Below are 23,096 nucleotides of genomic sequence, written 5' to 3' on the forward strand. Positions count from 1 at the left end.
TCCAAGTTTGTTCTTTCAGATAACAACTGCTCAAAACTAATAACACGGTTTCTATGCTGCAAATCCAATTGACAGGTACAGTAAAATATTACACAAAACTAAATATGAATATGTCTTTTAATGATTAAACCAAATTGACATTTGAACATCTTGTCTTATCTTAGACCTGAAAGTAAAGGTGTTTTCCTCACGGAAAGGTCTGCATTAATTAAAAAATGAGGTAAATAGCCGTGCAATAACCCGGATAATGTACAGTTGTTTTAGATTATTTTGCAATAACAACCTGCTGCTTATACATTATCGCTCTCTAACATAAACCCTTTCAGGGTGTTACAAGATCTTGAACAAAATCCGAATACATTTACATAATCCTGTACTAAGAGCAGATATAAAAAAAGAGCGCATTCAGACAACAAGAACACTTTTTTCCATGTTTATTAAGATAAAAATACACAGTTCTCTTATCCCTGGACAACAGAAATAAATCAAATGTCAGGAAATACTGATTAATAATAATAATTCAATACTTTCTAATAACCTATAACATTAATCTTGAACCTGATTTCAGATTAAGGTCTGATAATGTTCATCAGGGACAAATAATCTGACTCTATAGTTTTTCCATAGACCTAACGTACATAAAAATATTCATTTAATCGTAGTGTAAACAACATCTAAAGCATCAGTAAGGCACTTAGTCATTCAGAGGTGTGTGTAAGACGTTAAGCATAAAGTACTTTCAAGCAGCATAGGGAAAATATGGCACAATGTTATATAGTTTTACAGGGCAGGTCAGGCAAATAACAAACTAATTAAACAGCTGGTTTATTTCAGGATACAAATTGCATAAGTAAATATGTGCTGGTGCAATCTTATCCTCCTGGTTTGAAGTACAGTAAGGGCTGATGGTAAACCACGGTACTCAGTGATACCAAATACATGAAGCGCCCTGTTTTGATGCTTTTACACTAATAACTTTAAACAAAATAAAACTGGAACCATTTATTTTTAAGCATTTGCTATACACGTCTTATTGCAGTCACTATGTCAAAAACGATTTGGGAAGAAAAACAAATGTGAAACTTGATCAGCTCCACCTGGATCTGCCCTGTAAAGCCTGCAAATCGAAACTGATCCAGTTTCTCCCTTTGGCACATTATTCAAAGATATCATCAACAAGTATTGCAAAAACATCACTGTCTGTTTAAGACCAACATGGGGAGTTATTTAAATTCGGTATTTAAAGAGAGTTGCTGTGAGTTATTTGCTATTTGCAGCTGTTGTAACATTAACAATATAGCATAGCATCAATACAATAGAAGGTGAACACAAAACCGACTTTAAATACAACGTTATAAGTATGTAAACATTTGGTTACCCACAGCAGTATAAAACACCAGAATTCATTTATATAGTTATATATGTCAATCATTCATAAATCCTTTCTTTTTGAGGTAAACTAAAAGTCAATGTGACAATATACATAAAAACTTTGTTTGCAGTATGATCAATGTACACAGAAATCTGTTTCGTAAATGACTGTTTTATAAACAAGGCTCAAGGTTTCGATCTCCTATGTGTAAGTATGTTTTATAAGTGAGAGACAAAACTTAAGCGGGGTCATTTTGATTTAAGAGGATAAACAATAAACCTGGCCTGAAGAGAAACTAAATCAGTACTGGTTCTTAAATTTCCCTTTCCTAACATCCCTGTGAAAACAGTAACATATCAGGTTTAGTTTAGTACAGTATCTAGAGAAAAGAGTAAAAGGTGACAGGTGTACTTAGGACAGATAATTTGGTACCGTCCCAGTGACACCTTTTGTACCTTTTTCTGACTGTTTTATTTTCATTAAGCAGATACTTAATATGTACCGTGCCTTACATAATAATTATTTCCTACAAAAATCCTAACATTTTCAATAAAAAAAAATGATGCAGGGAAACATTTTTTTTAAACATTGTCTATCGGCTTTGCTTTTTTGTTTGGTGTATCTTAAACAAACCCATTACAGGGTCAGTCCTTATTATTTATACACACTTATTATACAGAAAGCATTTAACGTACATGTAACAAACCTAGCTGTAGTATAAGTTATTTTAAAATGAACCTAACATGTTCAAAACAGCTGTATTATCAAGTAAAACAAGAAGGCCACGCCCACTAATCTATAATTGACAAATGCCAGCCAACATTAAGTATAGTTGTATTCACATTTGACCACTAGAGGGCAGAAGTTACCAACAGAAGCTCTCATAGGGAAATAGTATGAAAAAGATCTATTTGACTGGAAAATGAACCCCCTTACCACAGATTGAATTTTTACATACTATACAGTAATTCTTTATTTTATCCTGAGGTCTAATATAATCCAGACACGTATCCTCCGACATCTTTAACAAGTTCAAAGTGCTCATAGTGAAGCAGTAGTCCTGTGTTTACCCCAGGTGTGTCTGTACCTGATGCCCTCGTCTTGACGACTTCTGTGTCTGATCACTGTCCGAGTGGGACCATCACCTCTACATAGTTACAGGGGAATAATCCTTTCTGGCCACGTACGGCTCCCTCAAACCAGTTCTCGTCGATCTGATTGGTCAGCGTGATGATCTCGCCCTCACTGAATCCCAGCTCACCATCATTCTCCGGCTCGAAGTCGTACAGCGCCTTACAACACGGCTGATCCGACGCTAAAGAGACCAGATAACAAAGGAGGTTGAGAGAGAAGAATAGAATACATAAAGAATATATATACAGTATAGAATAGATATAAAATATAGATATAAAATATAAATATAGAGTTATAGAATAGATATAGAATATAGTTATAAAATAGATATAGAATGTAGACATAGAATTGATATAGAATATAGATATAGAGTTATAGAATAGATAGAGAATATAGTTCTAGAATAGATAGAGAATAGATAGAGAATATAGTTCTAGAATAGATAGAGAATAGATAGAGAATATAGTTATAGAATAGATATAGAATAGAGTTATATATATTCTATATAGAATATAGATATAGAGTTATAGAATGGATATAGAATATAGATATAGAATGTAAATATTGAGTTATAGAATAGATATAGAATATAGATATAGAGTTATAGAATAGACATAGAATAGATAGAGAATATAGTTATAGAATATACATATACAATATAGTTATAGAATATAGAGTTATAGAATAGATATAGAATATAGATATACAATATAGTTATAGAATATAGAGTTATAGAATAGATATAGTGTAAGAGAATGGATATAGAATGTAGTTATAGAATAGATATAGAATATAGATATAGAATATAGTTATAGAGCTATAGAATAGATATAGAATATAGTTATAGAATATAGATATACAATATAGTTATAGAATATAGAGTTATAGAATAGATATAGTGTAAGAGAATGGATATAGAATGTAGTTATAGAATAGATATAGAATATAGATATAGAATGTAAATATTGAGTTATAGAATAGATATAGAATATAGATATAGAGTTATAGAATAGACATAGAATAGATAGAGAATATAGTTATAGAATATACATATACAATATAGTTATAGAATATAGAGTTATAGAATAGATATAGAATATAGATATACAATATAGTTATAGAATATAGAGTTATAGAATAGATATAGTGTAAGAGAATGGATATAGAATGTAGTTATAGAATGGATATAGAATATAGATATAGAATATAGTTATAGAGCTATAGAATAGATATAGAATATAGTTATAGAATATAGATATACAATATAGTTATAGAATATAGAGTTATAGAATAGATATAGTGTAAGAGAATAGTTATAGAATAGATATAGAATAGAGTTATAGAATAGATATAGAATAGAGTTATAGAATAGATATAGAATATAGATATAGAATATAGTTATAGAGCTATAGAATAGATATAGAATATAGTAATAGAATAGATATAGAATATAGTTATAGAATGGATATAGAATATAGATATAGAATATAGTTATAGAATATAGTTATAGAATATCGTTAAAGAATGGATATAGAATATAGTTATAGAATATAGATATACAATATAGTTATAGAATATAGAGTTATAGAAAATTTTTATAGTTATAGATTAGATATAGAATATAGTTATAGAGTTATAGAATATATATAGAATATAGTTATAGAATGGATATAGAATATAGATATAGAATATAGTTATAGAATGGATATAGAATATAGTTATAGAATATAGATATACAATATAGTTATAGAATATAGAGTTATAGAACATTGTTATAGTTATAGATTAGATATAGAATATAGTTATAGAGTTATAGAATAGATATAGAACATGAATATAGAATAGATATAGACATAGAATAGGTATAGAATATAGATATAGAGTTATAGAATAGATCTAGAACATGGATATAGAATAGATATAGAATAGATATAGATGCAGAATAGATATAGAATATAGATATAGGGTTATAGAATAGATATAGAACATGGATATAGAATAGATATAGACACAGAATAGATATAGAATATAGATATAGGGTTATAGAATAGATATAGAACATGGATATAGAATAGATATAGAATAGATATAAAATATAGATAAAGAATATAGTTATAGAGTTATAGAATAGATATAGAATATAGTTATTGAATAGATATAGAATATAGTTATTGAATATAGATATAGAATAGACATATAAAATGTAATTTAAAAAAAAGAATTGTGAGGAAGATGGTGAAAAGAAAAAAAGAAACTTAAAAAAAAAATGTATGTGACCAACACAATATATGGCATGCCAGATTGATCGGCTTTGATTTGGTTTATTATGGAAAGGTAAAATGTTACTGATACACATGTATGCTTAACATAGGCACTGATAGTTGTTAATCATAGATTGATTTTGTTTGTGAAAGGTTTCAGAGTTCATTGCAATTATAGAAAGCAGGTGACAGAAGATAAATTACAGCTTTTGATTGTGTCAAATGTATATTTGTGTGTGTGACTCACAATTACGGTTTTTGCGTGAAGATGCCCTGTTGACGGAGGTGGCTGCAGCTGAAGAAAGAGAAACAACAGTCAGTTTCTGCCAGGTATTGATGGTACACACCAGCACAGACAACAACAAATACACAAACTATCCACACCAACATACATTTCCATGTGTGTATGAAAAACACAATCTATCTCAGAGTCTCGATCGATACTTTAGATCTGCCGGTCAATCTTTTGTGTCTTCCTGTCTTGTCTCCGTGGAAACCAGAGACTACATAATAAACTCAATCGGTTTCGTGATTCATGTGGACATCTTTTGTGCTTCTTGTCAAAAAATTGACAAATTTAAATGGTGACTGACTCATTCACCTAGTTTTAGCAACATACAATGTATTCAAGAGTTATACATATTACCGGCATGCATGTTCCTTGAGATCGAACCTATGACCTTTGCATTATAAACAGGATGCTCTATCAAGTAAGCTACAGAAACACCATTTACCATTAACGCAGTAACCACTCTCTTCTATAAAAGGTAACATGTTTTTCACTAAACACCATTTAACCCCTTAACTGGCACAGCCTTTTTTGAGTGTGGGGGGTGAAAAGGTGAAGTACACCTTCAGATTAATTTACCAAATATTTTTGGTCTTGAAGACTACTCTTGGTCTTGTTTTAAAGAAGACACTTTAAAGATTTTTTATGCGTCTGTAGGTAAAAATATTAAATAAAATCTGTAATGTGGGTTTTTAATGGCATCTAGTGGTGACACTGCAAATTGCAACCAACCTCAATTTCGAAACACAAACATTTAGTTGCGATGTGAGCAGTTGAGCTCACCTGAGGTTGAGTAGGAGGGCGGAGCACCGCCAGGACTCCACCCTCCATTGGAATCTTCAGCTCCCGAATGATCAAAACTGGGTCTGGACGCCGGCATCCGTTTCTGACGGGGCTGCGACTGAGCCTGGTTTACTCTATAGAGACACATACACATAAAACATGAATACCACCACAAATACACACAGAGATGAACAATAAAGCATCTATCAGTAAAAGGATGAAGGCGCTTTGTCTGACCTCTCTCTCATCTTCTGAGCCAACTCCTCCAGGACATCCATCGACTGTCTGTGAAACTGCAGCTGAGATTCGACCAGAGCTGCGAGCTGACTCACCTGCTCCACCTACAAACACACAGGAAAGAAAATATAAAATTACATTTTCAAATGTCATGAGAAAACAAGAAACATGAGATAAAGTTCTCCGTTGGGTTTGATGGTGTGTTGTACTGATGCATGGAGTGATAGAGTCATGTGACATCACATTGTGTTCTTGACAAAAGGTAAAGTATATCAAAGTTGCTCTTTAGGGATTGTTTTTGTATAACGTCCATGGCATCTCACTTTACAATTACAAGAGGGAAATGCAATTATACTAAATGACTGTTGTATATGCGTACCCTGGTTTTTATAAGATGACAAGAATACTGTGATGCCCATGTGCATCTCCAAAACCATGACCATAGTACAATACTTTTGGATACTTTCTTTAAGTGATGAGATCAATAACCTTATTTAGTTACAGAAATATCCTAATGGATTAAGAGCGTATGCAGAAAAGTAGACGAAACCGAATGATAAATGAATTAGCTCAGGTGTTGCTATGTGACTGTGTGGAAAAGGCCAAAATATGGAGCACTGACATCATCCAATGTACTTATCGAAATTAAAATATTTAACAGCTATTAAAACAATAAGTGACAGGACAGGGACTCTGTCTGGTGCTGGATTTTAAAGGCTTTTAAAAGAGAAGTGATTTGAGTCATCCTGCTGAGTCGAGCATTGCTATTACTGTTGCTTTCACTTCAGGATTAATTTTTGGCCGTATCCGGTGCAGATTTTTAAAAAACTTTTGCATCAAAGACAAAAAAATTGCAATCTCACATTTAAGCTGGAATCTGAGACATATCTAGAGACATAAAGATCTGGCAAGAGGCTCTTTTGAAGTGAACCAGTAAGCAACCACCACAAGTCGTGACAGTGACTCATACAAGGCCAAACATCGCTCACATCTTAAAAATTAAAATAATATTTGTATTGTTTCATCTGATATTGTTTCTTTTTATTTGACTGTTGCACCATTTTTAATTTTAGAACAGTAGATAAAGAGAAATGATTCCAGAATGATTCAAGCCAGATACAAACTTGCATCACCCACATGAGCAATGTGACTAATCAAAATGTACTTCTCAGAGGCACGGAACCATGTCTGAAACTGACGTTCTCCCCAAACTGAAATTAAACACAGTGTTTCGCGTTTTCCTCGTCTGTGTCATGTTGTTTGCACATGCGATATCTGAAAGCAAGGTAAAATGTGCACGTGATGACGAGAGGTGACGCGCTGCGCAATCGAGTTACCCCTCCCACTTCTAAATGTTTTACTGAGATTTTGATTCCCGTCCGAATTGACCATTAATATTACAGACGTCCTGTGGTAAAATTACATTAGGCCATCTGTAAAACTAATCCCGTCCGAATAGGGCTTAAGGCCCAATTCCATTTCTACCCCTTACCCCTACACTTTCCCAGTTCTACTGTATGTAGTTGGAGGGGTAGGGCAAAATAACCCTTTAAACAAAAGATTTTTTGGGACCTCAAACGGGTAAGAAATTTTCCAAGATGGCTGCTCATGCAAGTATAATTCAAGTATTTTTTCACATTAATAAAGTTTTTAATGACAAATAATCATTTGTTTTATGTTACATTGAGCCTTGTGTTCATATTTACGGTCATGCAATTAAAAGAAAAGACAAATGTAATGTCCTAAGCGCGTCCCAGTTCCCCTGTCTGATCGCGTCCCGGTTCCATCTGCTCCCTTCCGGAGGCAGGCAGCAGACAGGGGTCTCCCGGTGCTTCAGATTGCCAGTCCACTGCAGCGATTGCAAACAGACCGCGGGAAACCGGAAAGTGAAGGCGGCATCTTTTAAGTTTGTGATAAACACTGCATCTACTTGTAGGACATATGATGTGCGCATGACAGTGTAAAAAATAGTAATGATGATAACACAAGGGCATTTGATGCTTATAAATAAAGATCCAGTGAAAGAGTTATTTTTTTGTCTTTGTATCCTTATAACCACAACACCAGATAGTTGGCACCTCAATGTGAAAGACAGTTTGCAGTTTGCATATGGCTTTGAAACACAGCAGTACCTCCTACCACCTCATTTACATTGTTGTTCTCGGCAGACAAGTCTTTCCCCAGCAAGCAATTCATTTTAGATACCTAATAAATAACTGCAATAAGCCAAATGCTACGTTGCCACGATGTAAAGTGTGACATATACATTTTTACATTTAACATGGTTTATACCACAGGCCTGTTGAATGTTTTATTCTGATTGCTTGAGAAATGTCCCACAGGTATGCATTATTTTTTGATAAATGCACACCTGACCTGTCGAATGTCTTAAAATAAACATCAGGAGCAATGTCTGTGGTTACCGTGGTATAAGAGGAATAATCGACTCAGGTCATTTGAATTATTCAAAGTATTTGCTGTGCATTACTTTCGAATGGCCCGTCGTCAATTATTCCTAACATAGTCATAAGAATTCAGAAGCTCTAGATCAGGGGTTTTCAAACTTTATGATGGCAAGGACCCCCAAATATGATGAACTTTATGAGAAGGACATGCACTTATGAAATATATCCATTTATATATATATTTTTGTATAAAAACATTTAAACTTTGTTAGAAATAGTAATTTTATTATAAAGACAGCTAAAGATTGTTTCCAAATAATTGGCATTATAGTAGGGATGCTCTGATCGATCAGCCGATGATGCTTGCTATGCTTCTCAATGAATTACGGTGAAATGCCACTACATCCAAAAGCCAGAGGGCGCTCTCGTGCAGAAACTTAATATGTGCTGCAGACAAAGAACCATACACACGCAGCTCCAGGAAATGTCTTAAGGATATATTTATATTGCTGTTCTTCAAACCTTTTCAGGTATATTCATGATAATAAAGAATATGTATAATGATTATGTTTGCCAGTGTTGCTTTTTCAAATGCATGTTATAAACGACTCAAACTAACAGTGATATCAGATCGATAAGGACTTACTGATCAAAAGCCGTAGTACATGAAATAGCTGTGAATAAGATCGGCTGTGCAATTCAGAATAGTGATCGGCCAGGTATTATTAGTGTATATCGGCATTGATCGGAGCACCCCTATTATTTAGTATATTTTTGAGGGACCCCAGTTTGAAAACCCCTGCTTTAGATTACATTTTGATAGGTGGAGGAGATCTTACATCAGTATCCAGAAGGTCTTGCATGCTTGTTTCTGCCACCTCTCTTGTTTCGTGAAATTTCTCCATCGCCTGTCTGAGCTCCTCATCGGGAATCTTTCCCTGACGCTTCTTCTTGTAGTCGTAATCCAAACGACGGCCCTCCAGCTTCTTCAGGTGATGCTGAGGAACAATAAACACCCTTTCAAATGAGTGCATTTACATGTACAGTCTTACGCCCCATTCAGACAGCCAACGACAAGCAGTAGCAGAGCGACGCGATCTCATACATTTCAATGGAAACCTGGCGACTTCCGGCGACACGAGCGAAAGTGACCGTTGGCGACCGTATGGGCGTGTCCAGCGACGCGAGAAAGTTTAACTTTATGCAAATGTCGAGCGACTTTCGGGAGCGACTACCAATGAGAACAAAGCAGTGGAGTTCACGTCATCCTTCTCTCGTCAGTTACTGGCGTGGATGGTACTCATTTGTTTATGACAAGCAGATTTAGAAACGCCTCATTGAAAGAGACGGGCGACACACAGCGATAACGTCGCTGGCTGTCTGAACGAGGGGTTACTCTGCTTCTGCTTAATCAACTAATAACACGTATGGTCATGTAAACGTGTAAAACAGTTTTCTTTTATCAGGGAAAGGGCAAACAACTATGCACTCCATGCATTTGACTATCAAATTTCATAATTTATGTATATAAAAATCTTTTTATGATCTGACTCGCAATGAGATTGCTGTTTTCTACCTGTATGTCTTTTAGGTCTTTCTCAACTATAGTTTGAAAAGGGTCGATGAAGTTCTGCTTGACGTCAATGTCCAGAGAGTCTTTTATTTCTGCCAGTCTCTTCATGGCTTCTCCCATCTCCACTAAAGCACCACCTACAGAAGATGTGAAAAACATCTCATTTAACCTTAATATAAATAATAATAAGAAACCTTTAAAAAACAAAATAACATAATGAAAAAATCCATTAAAATATTCCAGGATTTGCACATATAACACACAACTCATACTCCACCTCTTTACATACACATATGCTAAAATTAATGTGTGTACTGTATAGTTTATGATTATAGCATTTGATAAATGTTAATGAGTAAAACCGGTAACTTTCAGGCTTTTGTACTTACCAAAGTTGGTCTCCTCTCCCATGTCTCGCCCGTATTTCAACATACATTCTCCCAGAAGTCCTTCAGCCTGTGGGTATCCTGGGTTTTTCACCTGACCACGCATCTTAGACATTGTGTTAACCATGGTCAGCTTTGCTCTCGATGCTATAGGACACACATACGGATGTGACCGAGAAATGAAACAGACACACAGTCAAGGTTTTATGTAGAGAAACAGATAGAAAAGTAAGCAGACAGATAAAGAGACAATCAGGCATATACAGAGCATTCAGTTTGCATTTAGACCCCCTTCACTTTCTTCAATTTTGTTATGTTGCAAGCCTGATACTACAATCGTTAAATCACACTGATTTTTAATTTAGCATCCCAATTTTAGCATTGAAAAAAATAAGTAGTTGACAAAAATTATTTATTTAATTGAATACTTATCATCTATTATATTAATTGATTAAATGTCAAATTATGCCAGTCTTCCTGGATTTCATAATGAAGCCGGTCAAAACGGCACACTTGTGTCCTTCGCAATATGACTACCATTAGCTTTAGTGGCTCACTGGAAGTCTTACACAAAGGAGCTCAAAGATGGCGGCACTCACATTTATGTCAAAAATAAAGTGGATATAAATAAATTTTAAAATGAACACTCAGACAGGACATCACAACATCAAAATTATATAATAAAATTATCAATTTAAATTCACAACATTAAATTTTGTAAATACTATAAAGAGTTAATACTATAAAGAGCTCTTCACGTTTCATTGGTGCCCCAAAGTGGACAAATTGGCACAAGCACAATATCAGAGTTCCTCTGGTTTTACTGTATTGTCTCATGACCGTGTGTATTTTACCTGGGTTGGGCTGCAGGTATTCTGTGGTCTTAGAGAGTACGTCTGTTATGGCTTTACTGGTGATGTCAGCTTTCTGTAAAGCACAAAGGTAAGAGAACAGGTGTGTGAGTTAGTTTACATCACACTGTCAACACAAGACATGCCACCCATTACGCTGATCTACAGCTCTCGTGAACAAAGACAAGGAGCATGTCACCGGTCACACCTACTTAAAGTGATGCTCCAGTGAAACATTAAAATAACCCCATAATTTACTCAACCTCAAGCCGTCTGAGATTCATATGACTATCTTCTTTCAGACAAACAAAATCAATTTTTTTTAAATGTCCTTGCTCTTTCAAGCTTTGTAACAGTCGTAAACAGGGTCCAGGGAACAAATTTTGACTTTGAAGCCCAAAAATGTACATCAATCCTTCACAGACGTAATCCACATGGCTCTAGGGGACATTAATAAAGGCCTTCTGCGATTTTGTAAAGGTAAAAAAGAGAAAATAATGTTTACAGCCTGGTACAATTCTTTTTGTCTATATAGCTAGCCTCAGCTTTACCCACGTCCCGCCTCTTTACCCATTTTTGGTTATCTGCGAATGATGCACGACCAAGATGGCGATGACAGGCACCGCCTACTTCAAGCTTCATAAAAGCTCTTCACAAACCTATGGGTGGAATCACGGACACCATGTCCATATTTTTTACAGTCTATGGTATTGGCCGATACCTAGTTATATATAAGCTAGTTATTATGGTTTATAAAGATTTTTTCGTACAAAATCAAGTCAATTACCCCCAGAAGGCCTTTAATAACCCCCTGGAGTCATGTGGATTACGTCTGTAAAGAATGGATGCACTTTTTTGGGCTTCAAATTCAGAAGTTGTTGTTTACTACCATTATAAAGTTTGAAGAGCATGGTCATTTTCTAAAATAACTTTGATTGTGTTCATCTAAAAAAAAACATAATCATGTACATCGAGGATGGCTTGAGGGAGTAAATCATGGGGTAATTTTCATTTTTCACTGAAGTACCCCTTTAAAATACGGCAATTCAGAAATCCCACTGCACAAGGCCAGTACTGGCACCATATGAAGTAGAAAACACTTGAAAATATTTATATTTATAAAACTCATCTGAAGTCTTTTTTTATTTACTGTTTTCTACATAAAATCATCAATCAACATAATGTAAAGAACATTGTGTGAAAATACTACCTTATCTTTTACATCTTTAAAATTAACCGAGTAAGGTCATGTCAAAGATTGAAATCAATGTAAAATCAATGATATGAAATCACATCCTAATGACAACCAACACCAATAAACTAATTCACACTGATCCAACAAACGGCAAACAACATAACCGATAACAAACATTCTCATTAGGAATAAATGAGTTTGTTGGATCTGTGTGAATTTGCCTTTATGGTTATATACTTGAAACAATATGATAGTTGCATATATTAAATATTTGATCATGGTGCTACATACTTGCAGACACAGATGCTGTTAAAAGAATTTAAGCTGTAAATAATGTTTATATAAAATTTTTGATATTGTATTAACACATACATGCAACGACTTTGTGTCCAGTGGCTAAGAATTAAATCCCTGAATCTCGATGATGGTATTTTTTAACATATCCAGTTCATTTTAAAATGTACAGTACAAATTCTTGTAAAAAGAGATTTAGCTCATAGTTTTAACATCACAAAGTGAATATTTAAAATGTATTACCCTCTCAAGGTCTTTAAAGTCCTCGTCCAGTTTTGTTCCTTCTGCACCACCCACCTTCTCACTCATCAGCTAAAATGCACATAAAGACAAGTATTAGGCTTATACATTTATCTTTATTATATTATTAACCTACCAGAAACATGCATTATTTCAGCAATACAACCTAAAAAAGTTAGCATGATAAAGCAGTGGTTCTCAAACCTTTTCGGCTTGCGTATGGTGCGTCCTTTTGTGCCCCCCCCCAAAAAATGTATGACATAAAACATTATAAACCTATTAAATTATACAATGTACTGCTGTTGGTTAGTAGCCTTATTTTTCTGAGGTTTAAATACACAGAATTTATGATAAATTAATGTATTTTTATAAAATGTCATTAAACCTAAATCCCTGGCACCATCTCAGGGCCCCCAGTTTGACATTCACTGTGATAAAGAATTACGACACATAAATAATAGTAATAAGATGGCGAATTGCATGGCAGAGAGGAAAATAATACCAAATGGAGGGTGATAAATCTCTCTGTACTCATTTTCTGAGGGAGTCAGAGATTAAATCTTCTATCTGAGGAGTTTCTCATGCAAACTTTTCCTGTTGTTCATCAAAGACTTCCTGTATGGCAATGTTCATCCTCACTAATATTCTCTTTTTAAATTTCTCTTATATTTTCAAGCTTCACTCATAAGGCCGTGTGTATGGCGTGATGTGTTAAACAAGAAACAATGTACTGTAATCTTCTCAATTAGAAAATATTACAGAACAAGCAGCAAGCCTGGGTGGCAAAACCTGATATCCAGTCCTTATAATGACTGAAAAAACTTAATAACCCTGACCTATGAATTGTTTGCTCCATTTAGCACTTATGTTCACCTGTTCACAAGCATTTTTGTATCTTATTTTAAAATAGGCCTTGAAGAATGTCTATATATGGACTACACTGCTTCACAATGCCATAGAAGAACTTTGTCTGCGCATAGCCAGGGTTGCCAGATTCACATATCAAAATCAACCCAATGGACATTCAAAACTATCCCAAAAGCATCATAAAGACTATTCGGAGCTCAAATACCATTAACTTATCAACAAAATCCTTTGATCTTTAACCCACGGAAAAAAAATCAACTCTCCGAAGCAGTTTAAAAGTAGCCCGAAATCTGAACTCTGCCAAAAAGCAATGACTTTGCAACACAGAGCACAGCATCTCTCATCGAGTTCATGCTTTATCTCTGGATAAATGTACAAAGTCAAAGTTGAGTTGGAGAAAGTTGTTCTTATGAAGTTTTCAGATATAGGCAAAGAAAACACACTTATCGAAAGGCACAAAGCTATTTTATTGCTTTATGTAATGCTATGAAGTACACATGAACCCTGCAGAATGCGTGTGGCCATTGCGTTTTCTGTGACGAGAATCATGTGATATGTGATATACGTAAAATGAGGTAAATATAAGATATAATTTAAGCACAATTTTTCTGCGCATGTGCACAAGGTATTTTTGCATATAATTGAGAACGTGTTTACATGCATACTTTTCTCCTGATGATCAGATCACATACGATCACATATGTTCAAAATTTGCATCTGATCGAACTCAAACATATTGATTAAGGTGTTTACATAAAGGCTTTTCAATCCGATTGAGCCATCAATACGATTATAAATTTGGTTGCATGTAAACATACCTACTTTTTTATCAATATGACTTAAAAATCTGCTAAGCTAACTTAACCATTGTTATTTTACTGTACATCTATAAAGTTCTAGATTAACTGCCTGTACCTTAACTAATCTATTTAACATTGGACACAAACACAATTCGAAGTACACACTACAAAATGCTGGGTTATTTTCAAGTTCAAGCCAACGTTGGGTTAAAAACGGGCACAAACCCAGCCACATTGGGTTAAAATTAACCCAAAAAAGTTTATTTTTGAACAATCCAGCATTTTGGGTTGAAACAACCCAGCCTAGGTTATACTACAATCTAACTGGATGTGTTCATCTGTTTTTGAAAATAACCCACCATTTTTATGGCAGTGTACTGTAGATATTAGGTATTACCGTTTGTGGACCCCATTTACTTCCATAGTATTCTTTTTTCCTACTATGAAAGTGTATGGGGTCCACAAATGGTTTGGTTCAAACATTTCTCAAAATATCTTTCATCAGAACTAGGGATGCACGATAAATCGGCCAGCATATCATTATCGGCCGATAACTGCTTATTTTTAATATTATCGGTCTGATATATATATATATATATATATATATATATATATATATATATATATATATATATATATATATATATATATATATATATATATATATATATATATATATATATATATATATATATATATAGGTTATCGGCCCCCAAATATAAAGAGTTATCGGTATCGGCCAAAATTTCCATATCGGTGCATCCCTAATCAGAACAAAGAAATGTATACAAGTTTGTAACAACATGAGAGAGAGTAATTTTGACAGGTGAACTATATATTTAATTTACTGAGCACAGACAGGATGGATAAAATTATTACTTAATGTAACACACATAAAAGTGTATTTTCAGCGGACATTTCTAACACTGATGTGACTAATACTAATAAAATTTAGTTAAAGTGCTGCATAATTTGACATAAAAGGGAAGTCAAGCAGTTTAAACAAACTCCAGATCTGTTTGCATTATTATCTTTGGCCTAAAGCAAATCTAACACAGCAGTGTTACAGACTTACATGAACAATGGCAATGTTGTAACATGTTTACATAGCAGGAAACACACAAACGTAAATGCCAACATGGTAACAAACATTAGTTACGACTGACAGAGGACAATAATTAATAAAGACTGACAATAAACATTTTCCAAAAACAGTATGTAAGTTTACAAAAGAGTGTAACAGAGTAAAAAACATAAAGAGAGAAAGAAATTATTACAAAGGGAGAGAAACACATGCTACAAGGCTCAAAGAAACCTGGCTGTTGACTACTCCTGTGGGCGTGTACACTAAGTGAATAGGAATCCAGTTTGGTGACTAAACTTAAATGAATTCCTAACACACCTGTAATGAATCTTTTTGGGTGTGCATGATCCAACACACACACACACACACACACACACACACACACACACACACACACACACACACACACACACACACACACACACACAGTTTTACTTTTCCAAAATCAAGCAGGTGAAATCAAATAGGATTTCGGCCAGCACAACTCCAAAAAGCATTCTCCATCTAGATAACTGCCGGCCCACAATTTAGAGATCATAATCTCACTGACAGCAAGCCCACAAATTTAAGTTCCTCCTTGCGGAGGCTGTGATAAATATGTCACTGGAAATAAGCCAAATGAAAAGAGAGACTACTAAAGAAATTTTCAAGCAGGAAGTGCCCTCGCTATTTTTTCACCACCATTGCATATTACAAAGGCATATCAAGTTAAAAACATAACTTGAGACCCTTGCTTTTGTTCCCTTTTGTGTAACTGTGTTCAGGATATCTGCTTTTGCCTGCATTTATATAATGGTCAAAGAATACATACAGTAAAGTACTAACTTGTCCAACCCTAAAATGTATGTCCCCGCCCCTTAACCCGCCTCCACTAACAACACTAGTTGGAAAATAAAGCAAAGCAAGTAAATTTTTTTCAGGGTGTGATAACGTCTGAATGTTGAACAGTCTATTTTGAGTGGAATCAGCGTTGTAAATTCAGGCTATGTCCACACGAAGCCGGTGCATTCCCTATCCGATAATTTTTTTCCTTCCTCTAAAAAAATTTCCGTAAACACGAAACCACTGAAACCGACTGAAAGCGGTGTAGTATATATGCCGGACCAGTATGGGGCGCTGTAATTCTGCCACAGATATACACTATACACGGAGAAGAAGACTTTGAGCATGCGCATAACCAACGTTTGGTGTTGTCCATTATCGCTTGTTGGTCACACAATTGCATAGAAGCAATATATTTAGCTGTAATAAAGCTAGTAGGCTTTAGTAGCTTCTGTAGCACGAACACAATCACGTAGTCCGCCGTTATTGTTGTTGCTGTTACGTGTGACGCTTCCGACACGTGATGTGATGACGTTTTTGCTTCACAAAATATACGGATTGGCTGTACAGACGAAACCGCAAGGGTGTCGGTTTCAGATTTATCCACTTTAGGACCCGGTTTCAAAAAATAGCGGATTCAGTCTCCCAAAACGCCGGATCCGTGTGGATGAAACGCCAATACGATAACAAATTTATACGTATACAGTGATACGCGTCTCCGTGTGGACAGCCCCTCAGATAAAGGGGAAAACTATACTTGTAGCTCTTTAAATGGTAAAAAAAAAGGTAAAAATAAATGGTTCTTGTATAGCATTGCTGTGAAACGTTTTTCTTAAAGAATTTGTATTCGTTAACTGACCTCTTTAAAAAATACTGCAACTCCAGCACTACACTTGTTAGGATAATCAGATAATATGAAAATATTTTTAAACGTTAAGACAAAGGGGAAATATGGGCAATTTGATGCAAATGTCAACCGGAAGCTAGTTATCATAGATATTAAAATAAGCTAGTTATTTTTGTCTGTAAAGGATGGATGCACTTTTTTGGGCTTGAAAGTCGTGAACCTTGTTTTCCACTATTATAAAGCCAAGGAATTTTCTAAAATAACTCAATTAAGGTTAGCCTGAAAGAGGATGGACATATGTATCTTGGATGGCTTGAGGCAGGTGAGTAAATCATGGGGTAATTTCCATTTTTCGCTGAACTATCCCTCTAACTTATTTATTTATTTAGAAAAAAAAACTAAGTTTGACATATATTTGCACAGCATGTTTTTATCTCTCTCATAATCACGCTGTATGCAATGCCTTCATAAGATGCTTTACTCTGATATTTCGGAGACATGTAGATGCATGTCTGATTTGTTTGCTCCGGCAAAAGGATGAAGGAATGTTGGAACTGAAGGCCGAAACATACTTCAAAACCTCTTTGGGGGGGTTACCCGGACAGGGTTTAGATTAATCCTGGACAAGCCCTTAGTTATATTAGGACATTAGGTCAGTTTTTACAAACACGACTTACAAATAAACAATACAGGTGTGCATCTTGAGAGAAAACAATGGCATTGATATATGTCAAGATATGTCAGTGCAAGATGTTTATACAGTAAATTGAGGCAGCACAAACATGCATTTTAGTTGAGGAATAGGATAAACCCTGTCTGAGAAACTGCCTCTTTGTGTCTCTGATACTGAATGTAAAAATCTTAACAGGTGCTGTGTTTAATAAACAAGGTACCGTAATATTAAGTGCATAATGACGATCTTAAATCCAGATGATTTAAAGTTAATCCAGCTAAACAAATTAACTTTTATAAATCTCCCTTCACAGTTATGTTCATTATCTGCTGACTCTGTGTTTAAAACACGACACAAAATTGTTTTTTAATATAGTTTACCAACAATACAATGAAATTAAGCAGTGCTATTTATAATGTGGCTGGCTTATAACACTACTTAGAAAATAACATCACTTGTAGTCATAACTTCCTACAAGGCATTACATAAGTCTATATCGTAAAATTTGCACACTGGTGAATCATTTAAAACAATATTTGGGTCAGTAAAAACTTTATCACAGTAATGAGAATCAAGACAGTGTTTAGATGGTTTCTTCTCACAATAAACAATTGCATTTCCATATTAGCAATTAAACATCAAACATTACAACAACCAGAACCACCACTGATCGCAGTGGGGAGAGATCGCCCCCATATTTCAAAATCTAAGTTTTGTCCTCCTCACTATTTCCCATTGTCAGATTTTGTTTTGCATTGCCTGCCTATCTCTGCCGATTTAAGAGTCGCCAAATTAATCCATTCTGCAACTTTTGTTTAAATTAATCATGCATTTAAAAGAAATTATAGGCTTAAGTGCAGGTTCCGAAAGTTGGTCGTTTTGTCGCTATGGACCTATTGAAATGCCATTGCGACCCTAATTTTTAATGGGTCGCAAATGTATCACGGATTATTTTTGTACCTACCTTATGTTTTAGGCAATATGCAATGATTTACTACGAGCATTTATTAAAACAGATATGTGTATTTAAAGAATACGTTTTTATAACGTGAGCCTTCAAGAAACGTCGTGTCTCTCCCACGATGAGTTCGGTGTGTGCGTTCACATGCTCTCTGTTTCTCAATGAATTGGGTGTGACGTGAAGCAAGCTCAGTGTCACATTGTAACCTTCCATGTTTCTGAACTTGAGCAGAGTTTTACCATTAGAGGTCTTCACGGAGGACGCGGGACCCGTGCGGTATCTTTTTAAATGGTTAGTCGGGCCCAGGTCGGTCCTAGTTTAATTACTTCGCGTCTCAAGTCTGATTAATATTTGTGTAAACCCCGTCGATCAGAGAACGGCCGCGAGTGCTACCGAGCTAAAGCTTGTGTGCTGTTTCAGCGTGTCTCCGCTTTCTATGGCAATAACAACTGTCTCTTCCTGCATTTTCTTTCTCCTATTTTTTATAATCTTATTATTAATAAACCAAATCTTTTTCTAAAATCAAAAAAATTTGCACAGAGATGGTAGCAAAAAACTATTCTAATTTCGAGCCAATTGCACTGAACAAGCAAAGTTCAAGCTGACTCGAGATATAAAAAACGCAAAGCTGTAAAGTCACTCGTCACTGGGACAGCAAGTAGACTTTTAAATCTGAAATAATAATATATATAATATATATATATATATATGTATGTGTGTGTGTGTGTGTGTGTATATGTGTGTAATATATATATATATATATATATATATATATATATATATATATATATATATATATATATATATATATATATATATATATATATATATATATATATATATATATATATATATATATATATATGTATATGTATATGTGTGTGTGTGTGTGTGTGTGTGTGTGTGTGTATATGTGTGTAATATATATATATATATATATATATATATAAATAGCTCCTACGCCCCTGGTTTAAAGCCTTTAAAGAGTACATCATCTGAATTAAATAGGTTTGTTTGGGTGACACTACTTGTAAATGCAGTGGAGGCTGGTGCTTAAAAAATGTGGAGGGGGCAAACAAACTTAAAATCAAACTTTTACTGTAGTAATGCAGGACTGTAAATATCCATTTATCAGGTGATGTATCACTACTGTTTAGCAAAAATGCTTAAAGTTTTATGGTTAAAGTCAACTATTAGCATGCAATAAATGTACTATGAGTCTGTGAATCTGAGTTTAATGTGAGTCTATTATCAGTAATACAAATTAAGGTGATCATTCAAACACACGCACGCACGCGCGCATGCACACACAGTGAAATTGCCTAATCACAGGCCAATAAGTTGTTTATTTCTATCAATGTAGAGCAGCACAAGCACAACTTGGCACTGTGTGGCAACATCAGTGGTCGCGTCGGCCTGGATTGAGAGAAACGTGCTCATCTGTGCTTCTTGGATTATGTGTTTCCTCACAACAGACAACATACAGCTCGTTCTGCATGGGTCTCGAGGTTCCCTTAAACACAGTAAGCTTCCAAAAAAATTGAGCCTCAAGGAGGTCACACATCGGGTGAGAAGCCCAGCGCAGCAACACACTGCGCCATGTATTTAAAAATCTAACACATTTTCTATTTTCTGTCCGCTGTGACAGCTATAAATCTCACACCACAGAGCGCCACTCACAATAAATAACATCATATTTGTCCAAAATCGCTTACGAATAACATAGGCTGCATTTTAGTGCCAACATTTTGGTGCCAGCACTTTAAAATAGCAAACAGGGAAACAATAAAAGGCATGACTTGCATCGCAAGGTGGTTTTGTCAGAATAAAACCAGATTTTCTGTTATCTCCAGATATTTCACTTGCTTCCACTGGTCAGTACTGTCAGTTAAATGACAATCTGCAGAGTGGTAAGGGACTCCCTGAAACTGGTCCAATCACATGAGTTCAAAAACATAAAAACAATATTGATTTGCTAACAACATAAGTGGAAGGGTTTGGCAGAGTGCTGCGCCCCAAGCCAAGACACTTCAGTGAAAAACAATATTCTTGAAAATAAGACCAAGATTAGGCTTCTAGACCAAAAATGCCAGAGTTATATTCATTTGAAGGTGCACATCAACTTTTCACCCCACACTCAAAAAAAGGGGGTGATAGTTAAGTGGTAAAGTTGCTTTCTTAAAGTAGTTTTTTTCCCTATTGACCGGCCGCCACTGTGTGAACATACATCTTACTTAATCCAAAACATGATCTATACCAGTGATTCTCAACAGGTGCGCCATGGGCCACCAGTGGTCCTCGACGCGCCATCTGGTGGGCTGCGTAGGCAGTATATCTTATTTTAACAGATTTTTTTAGGAATTAATATAAATTAAAAACGCTCATTCAAAATGCATGATGTAAAAGCTCATTTATGTTTGAATATCGCAACAGCAATCACGTCAGGTCAGATAAAACGTATGTTCATTCAGATGCAGTAACACTTAAGGGGTGCAAACAGCAGGTCTGCATTGCATCACATTTAAAATTCAAACACAGAATCAAGCTGTCCGTGCACTTCCCTGTGACTCCTGTGTGGGATACCCTCAATTTTAACAAACCACCATCATGGCGATCAGTGTTTCATCAGCTCATTTGTGCATTTCATTAGCTCATTTGCATTTTAAAGAACACACCCAAAAATGCCAAATTTGTGCGTGCACCTAAAGTGGCAATTTTAACATGCTATAATAAATTATCTATGGGGTATAATAAGCTAAAATGTCACATACGCAATCCTGGGATACCAAATATTTATTTTATATCGTAAAAAATTTCTCATGATATGACCCCTTTAAATTTTTTTTTTCTGCTCGAAATGATATTGCTCCTTTATCTCAAGGGGTACCACCAGGTACCTTTTGCGACTTAAGAGACATGAAAGGCATGTCACAAATGCATCGTTTATCTGTGCGTTGATACTATCATGTTTGGAAAGGTAGTCCTCGGGATGTTTTTAACAGTCATTGGTGGGCTGTAAGTTGCAAAAAGTTGAGAACCCCTGATCTATACCAAACTATTGGCCACATCCTGGCCAAAATTGCATGCAATGCTATAGTGCTCTTCTTCCAGTAAGCTGCATGACATTTAAGCATTTGATAATACACTATTATGCACATTACAATAGGGTATTTTAGGATATAGTTAGACATTTTTTGTCAATGCAATGAATAGAAAAGTGTCCCACCCTTCACCCTACACTCCCTGTATAACAACTAAAATATTGAATCCTTACACTCACCTTTGTCATTACATTAAAAAAAATCAGTAAAACAACTATATGGATAACAAATTGTTTTAAGAAACAAAGTTTTTTCAAACTATAAAGGGGTTGTCTCAAAATCTAGTGAGTAATCACCTATCAAAACAACTCACTTTTCTTTCAGACACATAGCCAAACTTTTACCTCATCGTAACAGGTGACAGCAAATGCTTTCGGTAAACATAAATAAATAAAAGAACGACAAAAGTCGTATCGGTTACTTCATAAGTCGTGAAATTAGAGTCGTGAATAGTTTTGGCCGCAAAATACTTTCAGATTTGCGCTCGTGCACTGGCTGACGTGGAAACACTACTCACCTGACTGGCTTTATAAAACTGTTTCCTCAGTCCGGCAACAGACATCTTCGCGTCGTCTCTTTAAATTTAACTCAAAGACTGTTTGAAAAAGAAGAAAATGTTTACTTCCTAAGTGCTGTGAACTATCGCTTCTTCCTGCTCAGTTTAACCTGCCAAGCTCAGCGTCACACGAACGCTTCATTACAATCAAGGAAGCTGTCAAGCGGCGGACGCATATAAAAGCACCGTTCCGATTGGTCGACTGGGTTCGACGTCACGATTTCATGTATATTTGGTATTTTGTAATTTTATTTATATTACATATTAAATATTATAAACGATGTATTATTAAACATGTAGTAAACTTTGTAAACGGGTAGACTGCCTGCGTTGGTAAACTTCCGGGTAAACATTTATCAGTGTAC

At 35.1% G+C, this 23,096-nt stretch overlaps 1 protein-coding gene across 1 annotated transcript; it reads right to left on the bottom strand.

The window, feature by feature from the left end:
- Nucleotides 1-419: 419 nt before the first annotated feature.
- sh3gl1a (SH3-domain GRB2-like 1a) lies at nt 420-22,890 on the bottom strand. Its single transcript, XM_065276787.1, has 10 exons — nt 22,693-22,890; nt 13,024-13,092; nt 11,295-11,367; nt 10,444-10,587; nt 10,058-10,191; nt 9,321-9,479; nt 6,077-6,180; nt 5,840-5,973; nt 5,015-5,062; nt 420-2,687 (listed from the first exon to the last, which is right to left on the bottom strand). The coding sequence occupies exons 1-10, from the start codon at nt 22,735-22,737 to the stop codon at nt 2,494-2,496; spliced, it is 1,104 nt and encodes a 367-aa protein (XP_065132859.1). The 5' UTR covers nt 22,738-22,890; the 3' UTR covers nt 420-2,493.
- Between the last annotated feature and the right edge of the window lie 206 nt (nt 22,891-23,096).

The sequence above is a fragment of the Paramisgurnus dabryanus genome, chromosome 6 (assembly GCF_030506205.2).
Source record: "Paramisgurnus dabryanus chromosome 6, PD_genome_1.1, whole genome shotgun sequence".
Lineage (NCBI taxonomy): Eukaryota > Metazoa > Chordata > Actinopteri > Cypriniformes > Cobitidae > Paramisgurnus > Paramisgurnus dabryanus.

Excerpts from the sequence above, each read along its gene's own strand:
- sh3gl1a (XM_065276787.1), bottom strand. The coding sequence starts at position 22,737 with ATGTCTGTTGCCGGACTGAGGAAACAGTTTTATAAAGCCAGTCAG. Across the intron at positions 10,192-10,443 it reads GGGAGAGGAGACCAACTTTG|GTGGTGCTTTAGTGGAGATG; the intron begins GTAAGTACAAAA and ends CATCTTCTGTAG. Across the intron at positions 9,480-10,057 it reads AAGACCTAAAAGACATACAG|CATCACCTGAAGAAGCTGGA; the intron begins GTAGAAAACAGC and ends ATTGTTCCTCAG.